General features: G+C 38.5%; 1 protein-coding gene across 1 annotated transcript in view; it reads left to right on the forward strand.

The window, feature by feature from the left end:
• Positions 1–2,252: 2,252 nt before the first annotated feature.
• The window catches only part of LOC137930156 (uncharacterized), a 73,000-nt gene continuing 57,025 nt past the window's right edge, over positions 2,253–18,227 (forward strand). The window contains exon 1 of the mRNA XM_068773297.1: positions 2,253–2,333. Coding sequence (XP_068629398.1) covers positions 2,326–2,333 — 8 coding nt within the window. The 5' untranslated portion in view covers positions 2,253–2,325. The remainder of the gene's footprint in view (positions 2,334–18,227) is intronic.

Consider the following 18,227-nt stretch of genomic DNA (forward strand, 5'->3'; position numbering starts at 1 on the left):
AAAAGTCAAAATAATCAGGCGACATCGCTGCCAGGATCCTTAGCTTTATCATTTAAATATTCGTTTATTAAATAATAAGACTTTTGTCTGTCTATTTACATTGAATATGCGTTTTTAATTTTGAAAATGGTAGTCCTATGTTATTAAATGTTTGGATATTAATGAATTTCGTTAAAAAGTCTGATTGCGTTTATTACAAATGAAATTATGCAGTTAAACCTTTGGTTTGGATTTTGTGGTGGTATTTGTTTGAATTTATTATAATTATTGTAAACGTTTAAAATAAAGTTTCCCAAACTTTTTTGTGTCGTAGACCCCTTGCCATGTTTTTCCGTGTTGGGTAGACCCCCTATCTTACCTGATATTGATTTCCTGTAAATTTCTAACTGTAGTGAAGTTTAGTGTTAAAAACTTAAAGTAAAAACACATGCTATGTTATGAAAATGTATTGGGACCACAAAACGAATACCAACTTATACAATTTTATAAACATATAATATTTTTTTTTACTTCATAGGTACTTTTATAAATAATGTAAATGTTTTGATATTATAAGATAGTATGATGTAAGTAAATATGTACTATCAGTGTATGTGTTGAGATCCACTATCGTGGACCCCCATTTTCATTTCATGGACCCCCAAATTTTTTTTCGCTGACGTAGACCCCTTGCAGGTTGTCATAGACCCCTAGGGGTCGATATAGACCACTTTGGGAATCACTGGTTTAAAATATTGCCATAAATATATTTTTAGGCCACTGTAAGAATATTGGTCTATTTTGTAAAACAAACATGTTTTTAATAATCACACCACCTCCCCAAAGCATCAATTCATATAACGCTGTGAAAATAACTAAAATACAATAACCCAGTATTATCAATATCAGAGTAGTTTTTAGCTTTCTAACGGCATAAGCTGCAGCACTAAGCCTGACCGCAAGAGACTCAATTGACGCTTGAAGAGTTTAAACCAGCAGTGAGTAGTAACAGGAGATGGAACTTCATCACCACGAGCAGCCAACGCTAATCGAAGTGCAACGTAACCTTGTCGCAGATGGAGACCGCGACGAAATTCGTAAAAAATCATACAACGAAAATTTACTAGTGTTAAATCAATTACGACTTTCGAACGTAATTTTTAATTTGTCGCCAATTTGTGAAAATAAATGACTGATAATGTTATTTACGTGTAAAGTTAGAAAGTTCTTTTTTCGAATTTTCTAGGTGTAGTTTTTTTTTTAATGTTTAAATTTATTTTTAAACTGGTCAGTTCTAAAAACTTTTAGTGAGATATATTTTTGGAATGTCATATATTCTTCACACTATTACATTACACAAAACATGCCTTTACTTGATTTCTGATCAGTGGCAATGTTATTTAATTGATATAAATCAAGCTAATCTACTAACAAAAGTTAGTCCCTAACGAAGGCTCATTACGGCACATGTTTGGAGAAATCAATCTGTTTTGCTCCTATTTATCCTAGCTGGAATCTACAATCTGTCATTACCATTAAAACTTCAATGGTGCGAAGGAGTAGATTAGATTTCTGACTTGACGTTGCCGTAGAGAGATTTATCTAGACAAGCCAGATTAGCACGAAATTGAGAAAAAAATTCTACTAGAAGACTTGATGATGTACCAAGGAGTTCAGCTTTAATAATAAATGTCCATTCAGAGTGTGTGTAAGGAGTTACGACAAATTTCTAGCCGGTTCTACATAACACACTCAAAAAACACTTGTGGTTTTCTACGATACCAGTTTTAATATTTGCCACGTGATTCAGAGATTCCTTCCAAGTATAAATTAAGTAGCACTTGGCAAAAGAATATCTACTCCCTTATAGCTTTTATGGTTAAATATATCACCAGCTAGATTACCTGTGAATGAAATTTGATCACATTCTTTTGTCAGAAGAGAATCTAAACAGTATTTTAGTTATGTATGTTTATTCAACTAGGAGCTTTCAAAAATCTTCATCATCATGGTGACACTGAAGGTTTTTGAAAGCATTGAGGGTTCTGTTTGTTTGTCGCAATTAAAAAGGCAATGCTAGTGCTGCCGGCGGTGTCGGGGAAGTTGAAAAAATGACTAGGCCATTGACCTGCCGGACAAGAGCGATGAGCGGGCGCAAAATCTGCAGAATGCAGGTTGCTGCAGGCGCCGCGTCCGCCCCGCGACCCGCGACCCCCGACCCCCGACCCGCGCAGACCCGTGCCGCCACGCGCCACTCGCGCCCCGACCGCCGCGCCGCTCGCACGCAGGGCATGGTCGCGCGCTGAACCCCGCCGACAGTCGACGTCTCCGCGGACCCTGCCCACGATGAGCCGGTAAGTGCTGCCCGTGAACACTGACCCTCATTAGTTTTACGACTAACCTCATTTAATAATTTTGGCGGGAATGTATCTGATAAACGAACTGCTTGCTCTGAATCACGCAATTTTTTGTTACTCGTGTTTTGATTCGGCGTAACATCGCCCGAGTATCCGGAAAATCGTTCGTTTCATATTTATTACTTTATGTTTATTATGTTGATTTCACAGATTGCACGTTTTTTATTACTCGTGTCATACGAACTGTCGGTTTATTTTCGCATGTTTTATGTAATTTGCGACATGGCGCGTTCGGTTACGGGTGTACAATGAAAACATAAATAAACGCTTCAGGTGTCATATTGACGTTTTTTTTTACTGGTTCGGCGTTTTGTTGACATTGCGTTGTTTGGTGCGGAGGGCGCGGAGGGCGCGGCGGTGAGGATGTATCCTAATTGCTTGGCTCTCGTGATCCCGACGAGGCGTCGCCGGCGAAGGCTGTACCGCGCCGCGAATACTAAGCGCTGACGCAATGACCTCCGTCGCGCTTTTTGCATTACAACTAAAAACGACTTCGGCAAATTGTATAATCGGCTGACGCGCTAATGGTCGCGGGGTCGTCCGCGCCGATCGCGCCGGCTGCATCACGTGTGCGGCGGGCGCAGAACCGCGTCACGTGCTGCGTCCGCAGGCGTTGCTGCGTCCAGTTATGCAATTAATATGGTATCATTTAGCGCTGGCGCCGCCGCTCGGGGAATACTAAGCGCGGAGAGCGCCGGCAGCAGCTTGCGCAACCTAATTGTTAGGGCGTGGAGAGAATCGCTGTACCGTCGAACCGCGAGCCGTCCGTTTCGTCGTACAGATGTGCGTCTCTCGTGTTCTATTACTGCGCATCAATCGCATAATGTCGCGAAGGACTCGTGGCGTCGTGCCGCGATGCATCTGTCGCGTCGTCTCGCAGCGCGTCCCGCGTGTCGTACCGCAGGGCATCCGTCGCGTCGTACCGCGGCTCGTCTAATATTTAATACTGTGGCAATAATGCCATACTTGTGTATATGGTTATTAATGAACTTCCTCCAGGGTTATCCAAATATACCAGAATAATAGATGGTATCATCAGTTGGAGTCCTAATAGTGTAATGTAACGACGACCTTTTCCAACTTGCACGCAATGATTCACTGAGAAAGCGAAATGAGCTTTTTATTGAATTGAGAATTTGATAGACTTTGATTTACGTAATAATTCAAAGCAGTAATGTAAGATTTAGTCCCAGCGTCGAACAGTACATTTAGTTGTTTTCTTAATTTTGTATGTCACAAAAAGTTAAAAGCACACGCGATCAGCTGATCCAATAAAATTTTTAAAACTTAAGAGCGCCAACCCTAATGGCGTTGGAGCCTCGTTCTCGGCGGGCGCTGTATGCAAATGGCGCGTACAATGTCCCTCTCGGCTGACGCATCCTAGCTCGCCGCGCATTCTGTTACATACCTTAACACAATGCAATAAATGTCAAATTGTATCGCAACTAGCTGTTGCACTATACAAGAAGCGGAAACGACCACTTTCAATGGACGATACAAGTCATTAAGTGCATAGATCTTGTGTACGTCCGTGTTTGTGTGCTTTGCTGTTTAATTAACCAGATTTCCGGACTCGTTCGCACCTCTGCCGGCGGCTGCAGTCGCCGTCTGCCTTTGTCTACTTTAAAAAAAAAACTGATAAACATAGCTTTAATAGCGTAACACTACAACAGTAATTATATTTATGTAAATAAGAATGGCTAATTTAGATATTTTTTATTATTTTAAAGTGAAAAAACGAGGTTCTTATATAGTGAAAAGTTAAAAATTTAACTAAGAAAAAAGTCAAACTAACGACTTGACATCCCCATACAAACCACAGAGTAAATTAAAACATCTGTCACTGTCAAACATTTGACGTCAATCGTAACAAAAAATATCGTTGAACAGACGCGTACAATTTAAATTTTATTATTAAATATATATCTTACTGTGTACAAACTAGATTATAAGTAATATTAATAAAAAATAAATAAAACGATCGCTTTTAAATACGGCTCATTGTCGGCCTTTTGATCATACGAAGAAAGTTAAAAAAATTAAGAAATCAAAATATCTTCATTAAATAGGCAATATATGCGCTTTTGAATCGTCAATTATTTAAACATTATAAGTAGTTATATACCACCGGCTTTCAATACTGATCTGCTGAGAAGAGTCAGCCAGAAACTCAACAGTAAGAAAAGTACTAATATTTAGCAACTTCCGCACATGCAGTGGCAGTCAGAGTGTCTATGTTTGGCACTAATAGGTATAACATAACTTCTGAAGATGCCCCGTGGAGGGGTGAAACCCGTGTTGAGTGGTTTAACGGTGGCAGTTGTGTAATTCGCATTGTTTGCAGCATACGCATTTATCAGCGGGCTGGCGGGCGGTGCACTTTGTTGCACGACAGCCACTGCATGTGCGGAAGTGGCTAAATATTGGTACTTTTCTTACTTAGGATGGACTTCCGCAAAATAACGCCTGATTCCATTAAATAGAAACTCAACAGTTGCTCTTTAAAATATAACTATTTTTCATGTGTTATGTATTAGAGCAATTAGTTTAATATTAAAAAATAAAAAATTGCATATTTGTTGTTATGTGTATGCTGAAGGTCTATGTATAGCAGTGTACGTTCTGCGGCTGGAATGATGATGACATATGTATATATACACTGATTTTTTTACTTTATAATTGTTAGTATAGACTATGTTAACAGCTAGGTCTATATCCTGTATAGGTAATAGTGGAGTAGGTCTATACAGGATGGAGCCGTAGCACACTTTCCATAGACCATTTGAATATCGAAACTGACCGCGGCGCATGCGCAGGCACGCGCCTACATGCGCGCGCGCACACGCTCGTCGCCGCCATTGTGCTGCAGTCTAGCTTATCTATTGCCATACATTTATTTAACTAATTACTTAAGTGTCTCTAAAGAAAGAGATACATATAGTAAGTACAATAAAGTAATACGATACGTGTTCTTTGATTATTAAAGACGCATGCAAATTTATACGAATATTTCTGATTAATATTTGAAACTAAATTAGTTTTTATTTCAATTATGGATTTAAAAACAGTTTTAGTTAGTAAAAAGAGTGTAATGGACTTAATTTTGCAAGTAATTTGTATGTCAATAAAGATAATACAATACAATAGCATCTTGTATGATAGATAACAAGTAGTGGTGAATATGGGTTATGTGTATAACTATAATTATCAGTTATTATGAGTAAACAGTTAATTACAGGACTTGTAGATTGTCTATGTCAAGTTATTATGCGACGTTCTCAATGTCTGTAATATTTATCTTTTATATTCTTTTTATTTTCTTCTTTTTTCAAACGTTCTCTGTTATATATTTTGTTACTCTTTCATATCTCTATTTTTTCCTGACTGTGGATCCAGTTTATGCCCCGCACCTTCGTGATTTCATCACTCAATCTTATTTATTGCCATTACAACGTGAGCACCATGACATGTGTGTGACATTATGGTAGTTCTCCACTTGTGGGTAATTCATACATTCATAAATAAAAAAGTGTCTTATAAATTACTATTGTTATATATTAAAATTAATTATCTGTATTTGGAAACTATGTAATGTCAGAAATTATGGGCCTGTAGCATTGCTGTAGAATAAATAAATTACCGTATCATGTTTTAGGATGATCGCTTTATACGGAGTGTACACTTATAAAGATTTTACACTTATAACCAAACACCCTGAGTAAAATATGCACATGATGATCATTGAATCAAATCTACGATTGCAATTCAATGTTTAAGACTACCACTGTTTATCACTAAACATCAATTAAAACACTTTCGTTAATTTGTAAAAGCAAATCAATTCAATTGTTTCCTCTGTTCCACAACACGCAATTTAAGGAAACATTTGATTCACTCGGAGGCATTGAACGTTGAGGCAGACCGCTCGGCGCCGTGTCCTCATTTCTACCTCAAAGGACTTTGCCTTATGTTTTATCACCGCTGTGTACTACATAATTAAGATAAAATCTTTATACAGGATGATTGAAAATAGGTGTAATAACATTAAATGGATGAAAGTATGGCAGACGATATCCAAATATCATTGTTGCCAGAAATAATAAACAACGTAATGATAATATAGTTAGAAAAGGCTATTTTAAAATACGTATTAATACATATTAAAATTAGCAAGGCAGTGGTAGCACAGCGGTAGAGGACTGAGACCTGCAGCCTCAGGTTGCGGATTCGATTCCCAGGATATCATTTTACATAATTCACACTTTGTGCATAGGATTGCCGCTGCTCACAAACAAGTTTCCAGGGGATGAGGAGCAGCGTCTTCTGCGTACCATATAACTACACTGCGATCGCCAACCTGCTTGCTAAGCGTGGCGATTATGGTTTATCCTCCCATAGATATCTTTGGAGGAGACAGAGACCAATGCCTTAAAGTGGGCACCTTTGGGCTGAAAAGACGACGACGACCATGCCAGTAGAGTATAAATAATCACTTTATACAGGATGTCAAGAAATAGGTGGTAAATAAAATAGGCGGTACAAAAAGAAACGTGTATTGACCTACATAACTATAGCTATTTTAATATAGGCGAGTATATAAAAATAGGACATAATAACCCATTGAACTATAACGGTGTAAATACTAAAATTACATTTAAGATTCACATGGAAAAAAAATAATATTTGCTATTATTTTTTTATAACAAACAACGCTCAATTGACAGTGCGCTTTGAACTTCGCGCATTTGACAGTTCGCTTTGAACTTCGCGCATTTGACAGTTCGCTTTGAACTTCGCGCATTTGACAGTTCGCTTTGAACTTCGCGCATTTGACAGTTCGCTTTGAACTTCGCGCATTTGACAGTTCGCTTTGAACTTCGTGCATTTGACAGTTCGCTTTGAACTTCGCGCATTTGACAGTTCGCTTTGAACTTCGCGCGTTTGATATTTCGCGTGCAGTAAAATAACGCTTAGTCGTCTAAAAGTTGCATCGGGCAGATTTCATCGATTACAATCATTTATTTATTTCACATTTAATGAATCAATTAATTTATTTATTCTCTTGAGATGCGACAGGATCCTCTGGTACAGTCCGTCGGGATACCTAGTTCTGAAATGAAAATCTATGATCCCTAAACTCTCACAAGGTCGCCCGTCCACTTTGTGGGTAGACGCTCTACTTCTGTGCTAACCGGTCCCTAATATCCAAAACTTTAAGGCTCCGTCGGTCCACTATGTGGTCTGCCCACTGCCACTTAGATATGTCAATCCGCAGGCCTATCGGTTACTTTGGTTCGTCGACGGATCTCTTGTATTTTGCTCGATTTCGTTAAGAAATCTCGAGTACAGTCGTTTTTAATAATAAAGACTATATATGTGTGCCGAGGAAGGTCAAAGGTCGAGCGGCGGCTTGTCTACGTGGAAAGTCAACAGAACACGTTACGGTGAGTCACGCGGCTGAGTCACAGCGCCGGGCCGATTGAACTAATATCCTATTTTTTTTAGTCACCCTAAACTTGTTTATAGCAGAAAATTAGCCAAAGTTATTTCACAAAGCCACTAATTATCACCAAAATACAAGTGGCTAGTTAAAAACCTTGAAGGCGAGAACCTATCTATTAATCCGACTAATTTTTATACCATATTTTCGTTAAGGCATGGTATGATTTGGTAAGATGGCTTTTGAATTTAAAAATAGAATTCTAGACATTTTAATTTAAAAAAAATATTGATTGACGTGACAAGCGGTTGTGACCAGCGCGTCAAGAAGACTACACATAAATCTCTTATTGAAGTTTAAAAAAACGGATTCCGTTATTAAGATATGCCTAAATGAAAATTTATTTCCAAATGTTGATAAGTGTAACTAGAGAACTGTTTGAGCACTTCGGATAATTTTTATTTTATATTTTCGTTAAAATGCGCCACAAGCAATTCACACAACACAATCCACAGAGTATAAAAACAACTGTCATTTCGCCTACCATAGAGTACAATGAAAATATAAAAAGAGTTACGTTTGTAAGCCGCTATTGTCTGTTATTGTTAATAAATCATTAAACGAAGTGTTTACTCTGATACATTTTTCTGTTGGGCTGGCTAATAACTTTCCACAAAGACTGTAGGATCAGCTAATCATTAAAAAAAGCAATCTTAATTTCAAAATTAACCCTACAATATTGCGTGTATGCTCTAATGGAATATCAAATTATTTTAAAAGTATGTGGCGTTTTTTTCTTAGGTCTTGTTCGCTCTGAAGCTTGTCAAGGTTTTTTTTTATCTTTTTATGGCAGTAGGTGCAAACAATGTGGCCAGTGGTCAGCATATGACATTGCCGGACTAATCACTGCGTTAGGAACGAGGCCGCCGCGAGCTAGCGGTACCCGGCCGAGTTCCGTAACGATATACTTTTTATTCGCAATTGTTCCAAACTCGTTCATTCACCGCGCGTTGCCGCGTGGAGATGGCAGACATACTTTCGCTTGGTTTTGCTCTCGGCCGCCAAAACGCTGGCACCGAGCCGCGGAACGAAATGTCTGAATTGTCGTGAAATTACAATTGTCGATTGTTCGGCCATGGCGTTGCATGTGACGCTTGCAGCGGTGCAGCGCTTTGTAGCGTTGCAATGCGGCAAGCGGCGGCGGAGTGCAGCGCTGCAGCGCTGTGAGAAGTTACATAAAGACGTCATGTTAGAGCGTCAAAAGCGCGGGAAACGCTGATAGGATTACGTCAATAGTTATTCAGGCCTCGTCTGCAAGTCCAAACAAGGCAGCACTTTGTAACTTTTCCTTTAATTAGATCTATACTTAGCAATTTGTACTTGCCTAGTTTTTTTAAGAGATTTATTCAGGTATTGTTGCATTGACCTTTTAATGCATCCAATGGAGGGAAAAATGGACACGGATCATCAAATATGCAAGCCAAATTACAATTGTTTGCTGGAATATGAAAGTTTCTTGTTTTACGTGGAGGAAGCGATTTTGAATACCAGCTCTTGCAGGCGCTTCTTGCGCCTAAAGAATGTTGGATTTTGACTGACTACAACCCTCACGCTATACATCCATCTTCGCTTTGAGGTACGGGCCAGATAACGCTTTCACATATTTACAATCTTGCCTATTCTATCTAATGTACTGGATCTAATGTACCTTATTTCTCAGCTTTACGAGTAATATACTCTTTTAAGTATATCACCCAAGCGACAAGGGTATCATGAGAATGAGTATTCACACGTATCTTGTCAGTGGTCCTGCTCAGCCCCTGGTAGCGGATTTAGACCTTGGCTTCATCGTCAACTATAATTCGGCCGTGAATGATGATTATCTTTATCCACCGTAACCGCATCCGTGGCGCGACCGTAGAAAGTGAAGCGCATCATAATATATACATTCCTCCTCATTCCGCTTCCACTTCGCCTCTCCTGTGATACCAGAATCAGTCAACCTATCTTTGGTTCCCAGTTTATCTTAGAAGTGTTCTCATTGAGCCTATGTTGCTATGCTTGACATGACTAAGTAATTTCGAGGTGGTCTAAGCAAACCGGTGGAAACACGATTTCCGAAGTATTATCACAGCGTATGCTAGTAACCCTCCACATGTCCCCACATGCCTCCGCGTGTATTCGCTTACCTTGGTCAGTGTTTACTTCGTAAGAAAAGGACCAATATTTAGCCACTTCCGCACATGCATTGGTAGTCGTGTGATAAAGTGCACCGCCCGCCAGCCCGCTGATAAATGCGCATGCGGAAAACAATGCGAATCACACAACCGCCACCGCCAAATTACTCAACACGTGTTTCACGGGGCATCTTCAGGAGTTATGTTACACCGATTAGTTCCAAACATAGAGACTCTGACTGCCACTGCAAGTGCGGAAGTGGCTAAATATTGGTCCTTATCTTACTTAGGATGGACTTCCGCGAGGTAACGCCTAATTCCATTAAGTGTTTACTACAGTAGAAAACTTTTGTAGTCAGCTGTCTGAACTTCACGACATCTTAACCTATTAGTGCTAATGATAAAAGTGTGCTTTACGGATTAAAGATCATCAGACCTCGTCACGAAAATGGAGCACCGTGACTTTAGGATACGCGTTCGATCGCGGCGACCGCAGTGCACGAGCGCTGGTATTTAAAAATCCTTGACGTCGCCGCATTGTTTGTTGCAGACGCCGCGTGCGCGCGCGTCACTCACTTTCCGCCGATTGTCCTGTACATGAAAATGTAAATAATAATAACTTCATAAATCGAATCTTGATAAACGAACTATAGTTATTATGTGAAAACTTACACGGTATAGTTTTTTATTTGTTATAGTTCTCACTGCATTTTCATTTTTTTATTTTATTACACTTTCTCTTTTCTTTCCTCTCGAATTCTTTCTCTCTTATCTCACATCTTTCACAAAATATTTAATTCTTCACGTTTTGCTTTCTGTTTTTCCTCGTCCACATTCCTAATTATATTGGTTCTTATTTCGCAGCGTTTATTTATGTGTTTTCTATATTTACAATGTCTGTATGTTTGTATACATGCATGCATTCTGTACACGTTAACTACTCGTTTTAATTCTCTCTACTCTCTACCGTTTCCATGATAGTATGAACATGAGAGACCATAATTATATGACAAACATAGGGTTGTCTGGAAGAAATCGCGGCGTGTGATAAGACCGCCCATCGTACATTTTTGTTTACTATTATGAAACTATGTATATATTTTCTAGCGTGTGCAATAAGGAATATTAAATTTAATAATAATTTTTGCTTACAGCTTTTATTTATTTATTCAATGACAAGCATAATTGACCTAACTCTTTTTATTTTTACACATGAGCTTTCACTAGAGTGTATAAGATCGTGTCGATGACTATATATTTGATGAGACCATCTCTTCTATTTATATAATCACTCAAGTGACGAATATCGGAGAAGTTTGATCTGATAATGGCGCTCTTCAGTTTCAAGCTACCAAATGTCCTGCGCATCCTAATCTTAGAAGAGCCAGTAACAAATCAGTCAAGTTTTTGTCTGATCAATTTCATAAATAACCTTAACACAATAATTAAATCAGTTCAATCCCAAGCCCCAATATCTTTTAATACTTTTCAATCTAGTAGGTTCTGTTGGATGAACTTTCAAAGTTAATTGGATAATATAATACTGAGTACAATGGAAGTTAAGGCTTTCAAAGTTGCATATAATGTTTTCTATAAATATTTTCTAATACGAACAACACCGACACAGTCATTTCGTGTTAAAACCTTGTATAGCATCAAAATACCAAAAGTAGTAAGCTTCGATAAATTTTATTACCGTGTATATCTAACAAAAATTGTTGTCGTCAAGGCCACGGGTGTTGCAGACCCGTGCGGGTCGCAGCTGTGACCCCGCGACCCAGTCGCCGCTTTCCGTCTAATCCGTCACGGCCTGTGCCAGCAGACAAACGCTGTTTTGAGTAAAACAATATTAAGAGATACGCTAATTACCTTTTTGCGGCCATAAAGTCCGTTTGCTTAAAGAATGCAGTGATTCATCACTGTCCGCTGGCCAATACGTTTAAAATTGTTCCTTCGACAGGTCATTGTGAATTTGACTTTCTAATTAGAAAGATATGATTAGTGCCTGCATATATATCTAGAACGGATTGTAGTTGTAGTCACAGTTTTATCAGAAATCCCTCTGCCTTGATTAGTCTGACGTTGAGCCCGTTTCAAGAGGGCACGGTTGGCAAGACATTCAAGGCATATTTGAGAACAGATGGCTTGGTGTTTGTCTACCTCATTCATCCTACCAAACATATGACATACTACTTTGGTTATAGTATATAAGTAAGTTGAAATTGCCATTCAAAACTCCCGGGCATTACGAAGGCAGGTATTTTTTTTCTAGGTTCGTAGTACTGTCTATAACATTTGCCAAGCGTCTGTCTGTCAAAAATTGGAACATCAACCGAACTAAAGTTCAGCCCAAAACATTTTGAACATCCTTTAAGTTAGTTAGTGTCTCATACAAGTCTAGATTGATGCCGAAATTGCTCAATTATGTAGAAACTAAACTACTTTGTTTTGGATTCTTCTAAGCTCAGGAAACTTTTAGAAACATTGTAGATATATTTTAAGAAGAAACATGTTGTAATAGTAGAGCTCGATTTGATTCTTTTTTCATCTGTAATTTACTTTTTTTTTTAGTAATTCTTGTGACGTATGTGATCATAAATCAATTATAATGACAGTAAATAAACACATTGACACAAGTGTAGCGTAACACAAAGTCATACAATATCACTTTGTGTTATAATTATACACAAACTATTTAAAGGAGTAAGTACACAACCTTCGTTTCTATTTACGCCTTTATTATTGGATCGCTGCAATAAATTATGTAAATATAACAGATAATTTGAACCGGTCGAATGAAGGTAGAAAAACGTAAATTTCGAAACGAGGAAATTGTACAGCCTACGTAAAGCTGCCGGATCGGGGCGAGCCTCTCTACGTAATGAGGGCGCGAGGGCGTGAGGGCGTGAGGGCGCGAGGGCGAGAGGGCTTCGGTGACAATCTACACGTCCCTCTCGCCCAGCCTCTCCACTCTGCCACCACTTGTTTCATATAATTTCAGCTAGTTGGCTTAGTTATGTCGTATTTCAAGCTTTGGTATAAAAATAATGTCTTTATATTATTTTCTTTTATTTATATGAATGTTATTTGAAAGAATATATTTTTCAATAACATTGAAACGTAATTTCAATAGAATTCATTGTTTCCTGTAGCGTTCACGATCCGTATTACTGGCAACTACGGGCACAATAATTTTATGTCAAATCATTCTATGTTTAAATTCAAATATCGAACGCCGATTTGTATTCGGTCACCATCAGTGATGTGGTCGCTGCCGTTGCGTTAGGTCGTGTAAATTGTAAATACTATTTACATATGTGAGTACACATTCATCGATTACTCTCGGCTATCATCTTCCCTGGTAATTGCGTATACTCCTAAAGACATGCTACTCAACCAAGGTGAACAAATATCACCGCCTAGTTATGGAAAAACTAAAAATAAATTTATAGTAACTTTATATGGTGGCCCAGCGGTAGAGGACTTAGACTTACGATCGCGGGTCGCGAGTTCAATTCTCGGAGCACCACCTTAAATAATCTTGCGTTAATTATAAAGGACTGCTACTGCTTACAAACAAGTTTTAAGAGGATGGGCAGCTGTGGTCCCTATGTACCATAATACTACACTGCGATCGCCAACTCTCCTACCAAGCGTAACGATTGTGGTATATCTCTACATAGATATCTTTGAAGGAGGTCTTTGACTTGCAGTGGGTTGAAACGACAACGACGTCGGCTTTCTATATAGTAGAGAAAGAACGTAGGCAAGAGGTACGACAGTAGAAATATCTCTATAATCTATTGAAGGATTTAGGCCTCGGAGTTTTAAGAGAATAATCGATAGGATAATTAAAAATAAGTTTGGTAGAGAGAAGAGTTTAATTGGTGACGATGAACGTGTATGCATTGTGAGAAGGACTCGTTCGGGGGACTCCGGTTCGACTTCGAGTGCCGGTCTGGTGTGAAAATCAGGGAGGAATCAATAGCCTCCCTGATTAGAAAAAACCAAAGAAGAGTTTCTTCTACTCTGTAGAAAAATAATAAGTATAGTAATAGATAGATATAAAAGCGTGTAAAAATGTAAACAACAAAAAAAACAAATGTAAAACCAAGTGATATTGTAATAATCGTATATAGAAATAAAATAATAAAAATGTAAAAGAGTAATGTATGAAAGGCGTTACAGAGCGAAAGGGAAAGACAGAAGAATTGTGGCAAGAATGAAAAGAACGAAAGATCACACGATGTATGAAAGATGATAATGAAAAAAAACATATGTGAAAAAATTAAATAATGTTGAATAGTCCCTGTCCCACGCAAGATAGGGGGTACGAGAGGCTCCCAATAGCGGGGACCATAATAAAAAAGAGGAGGACTCCTTGAACTCACTGAGCGCCGTGCCTCACGCGTCTATATAACGCGATGGACCCTACACCCGCTTGGAATTCTAAGTAACGTTCCTACAAGGTATCAATTTGTTACACTTAAAACGTATAGGCCTCCAAATGAATATTTTAATTTTTTAAAATCCTTTGATAAGGGTTGTATTTACAAGAGAAGAGCGCTTGTTTGACTTCTGTATATATTCAGATGCTCATAAAATCGACCGGATATACTTTGCGAAAGAACAAAAGGGTCTAAATTGACGAGGAACGTTGTCGCCGCTGGTGTTGAAGATCGTGTGATTATTTTTTGTGAGATATATTGAATTTAATCAAATTTTTAATGGAATCAGGCGTTACCTCGCGGAAGTCCATCCTAAGCAAGAAAAGGACCAATATTTAGTCACTTCCGCACATGCAGTGGTAGTCACTCAACACGTGTTTCACCTCTCCACGGGGCATCTTCAGGAGTTATGTTACACCGATTAGTGCCAAACACAGAGTCACGTGAAACACGTGTTGAGTAATTTGGCGGTGGCGGTTGTGTGATTCGCATTGTTTGCCGCATACGCATTTATCAGCGGGCTGGCGGGCAATGCATTTTATTGCATGACTACCACTACATGTGCGGAAGTGGCTAAATATTGGTCCTTTTCTTGCTTAATCAAATTTGTCCTTATGTACTTCGCTATATTTATTGCAATTGTTATAAAGTTATTCAAGTTTTTTGTATTTGGACTGCGTTGTCGTGGGGCGCAGTGCGGGCGTGAGGTCGCGCACGTGGCGCAGCCCGCGGCCCGTTAGCGCTGGTCGCCGGGATTAGGTCACCGTTAGCCGTCTGCCGGCCGGTCTGCGGCCGACGGTCACCGCCCGCCGGTGAAAGTCACCGCGCGCGCGCCCGGATCGTGCTTTGTACTTCCACAATCGACCTTGTCATTTGATTCGAAGACTTGAACTGAACTGTCGTGTGGTCAGTTGACCATTGCTGTAGGGATTTGGACTATAGGTGAAAGATCGCAAGACGATAAGCTAATTGAATAAATAATGCCTTATTTAGCTTGTGGATTCTTTACAGATCGTCCTAATCCGATAGATATAACATACATAATCTATATATAAACGTTGACTATGTGTGAAAAATCAAAAACTTGAAAAAAATCCTTCTGTAGTGGAGGTAAATTTTTTTTAAAGTGGTAATACTATTTGAAAATAAATTCAGCACCTCTCGTTCTCCATGTTTGGGGCAGGGACGTTACATATCCGGTAAATTAATTTTTCAGGTTTTTTAATTTTGATTTCCTTCTATCACAATATTCTTTCTTTTCTCGTTTAGCAAATCTTCTTCCAAAATCGCCTTCTTCCCTCCTCTACATTCACTTACCGTTATACATTACTTTAGAGCTTTCAGAAACAAAATCCTATTTCAAATCGTCTTGATAATGAATATGAAAATCAAAATCTCTTGTTGAATATTCTAGATGTCTAGTATTGCATATAGAATTTGTTTGTTCTCGTTTGCGGCCGCACGCGCTGGTGCCCATTAAGTTATTACCGGTAATGGATTGCGTTGTCCCGTTAGTGAAGCTGCGAAATATTTTCCAATGAACTCCGCGAGCGGCCCCGATACGCCGCGAGCGGGTCGGTGAGACGCCGCCCGCGTATTGTCCGCGGGTCTCGACGCGGGCTCGATGCGGATTGTGAGCTTTTTAATTAAGGTCACATGTGTTAATACGACGACACGTGCGGGTCCGTTGATGCGCATTGTGTCCCCCCGGGCTGCGCGGGTGCAGCGAGCGACAGAGGCCAAGGGTTTCGTATGTGATTCTACTGTAATGGTTCTTTTTGTTGAGATCATCTTTTATTTGTTTAAAAAAAGTTACATATTCTCAATGTTTAACGAGTTTTTTTTACATACAATAATATTTATTAAACACAATGAATAATTTTCATCTCAAATATGCACAATACATTTTTTTTGGCCCACGCTATTGGAAGCCTCTCGTACCCCTAATTAGTTGGGATCAGGGTCTTTGTTTACATATAAGTTTTTCAGATTTTTAATTTATATTCTTCACTCACTGTCATACTTCTTAATTTCTTTTATTCTTACCTTTTTCCATCACAATATCTTCATTTCTTCTTGCTTTCATCACCTTCCTTCCATCATCTTATTACTCTTAGGTGGCTAGGTACATTTTTTTTATTTCTTATTTTATTATTTACATATTTTATTTTTTATCACAGTTTTCTTTAGGTTGTGCTTTCTAACATTACTACACTTTTCTTATTCTATTTTTCCTATTATTAATTGACTAGTTATTTTATGTGCAGTTTATTAGATACCTACTTATCTATATTGTTTTGTTTCTATTAACAGTGTCACTCACCACCCTACGAGCAAATGTACATAATACATTAGACATAACACATTCCTTTTGCTAATTGCACATTAATGTTTAGCATGACCAGTAACACTTCCAACCCGTAACCACTACGGGTAACCGGAGGTTGTATAACACAAATTAAAACAATCGATCTCGTTTCCATTTAATTTACGAGAAAAGAAGTCACATATTATTAATAAATAGATGCACTAGTTTTTTCAAATTTTTAAAAACATATTATTTATGATCTATAATTTAAAATTATATATGAAAAATAGAGACATACACATCATAAATAAAAGAAATGAAAATAAGCTTTCAAAAAGTTAGTGAATCCTTCATGAGTGTACGTATTTATAATAAAATTTCACAATAAATCTTCGACTTACCGTTTCTTAGTTTTAAATATAAAATTAAAAATATACTATTAAATAAATCTTATTTCATGGGACAAGGTATACGTATGTACAATAAATTTCCACAATCGATTTCAGATCTGCTATTGGAGAGATTAAAAACCAACTGAAAAAGTATATTTTTCTATCCAAGGACACTATACTGATGTTAATGCGTGGAATTAAATGTTGATGCTCACTCAGGAAGCTAATTATTGTCGCGCGCTCTTTATAAATCTATATTTGTAAAGAGCAACTGTTGAGTTTCTCGCCGGCTCTCAGCAGAACTGCCTTCCGAGCCGGCGGTAGCTTCCTGTAGGGACAACAATGCCGACATTTTATGTTGATTGACGATTCGAAAGCGCCTGTAACTGTCTATTTTTTGAACAGCAAGCAACTGCCTATATTTTGATTGTTTTTATTTTGATAAAACCATTCTGTCAACTTTTCCCTGTAACCAGAGCGGTTTGTCGAAGTTATGTGTCTGCAGGCACTGTGGCCGTATTAAATTAGCTTGGTAGCACATTGCGGAGAGAACAAAGATAACTTGACGCAAAAGAAGTTCAAAGAAAAGTCTATCTTTGTGGGTTCCTCTAAAGTCCATATTTAAGTAAATCGTACCGTACGCAAGCGTTTACAAATTTCAGCAATTCTATTTACAGTAAGTATTTGATGTGATATTGTTACGTGAGAGTAGTCACATTGAAGCAAATAAATAATTGTTACCATTAGCATTGTTTAGAAGCGTACAAGGGTGTCTTGTAACAACCTTCTTGGGTCACATGCAGGGGTCACGTCTGCCGGGGTCATAGCTAAGCGAGTCATCATCGATTACATCGAGGACGCGTGTCCGTTTGACAGATCAATGTGCTAACAATATTAATACGTTGTTGCAGCGTCGATAAGATGCAGCGAATGACATGTTTTATGTAAGGAATGTTGTTATACTGCTGGTTTTGACTCGGAATGAAACACCGCTGTTTCACACGGAGTCCTTTATTCACAAATCAAATGGCCACCCTACTTTAACACAAAGTATACTTTCGCCTAG

Source organism: Battus philenor, unplaced genomic scaffold, assembly GCF_028537555.1.
Source record: "Battus philenor isolate CCGP_79_NKW_IND1 unplaced genomic scaffold, ilBatPhil1.0.hap1 SCAF_6, whole genome shotgun sequence".
In the NCBI taxonomy this organism is placed as follows: Eukaryota; Metazoa; Arthropoda; class Insecta; order Lepidoptera; family Papilionidae; genus Battus; species Battus philenor.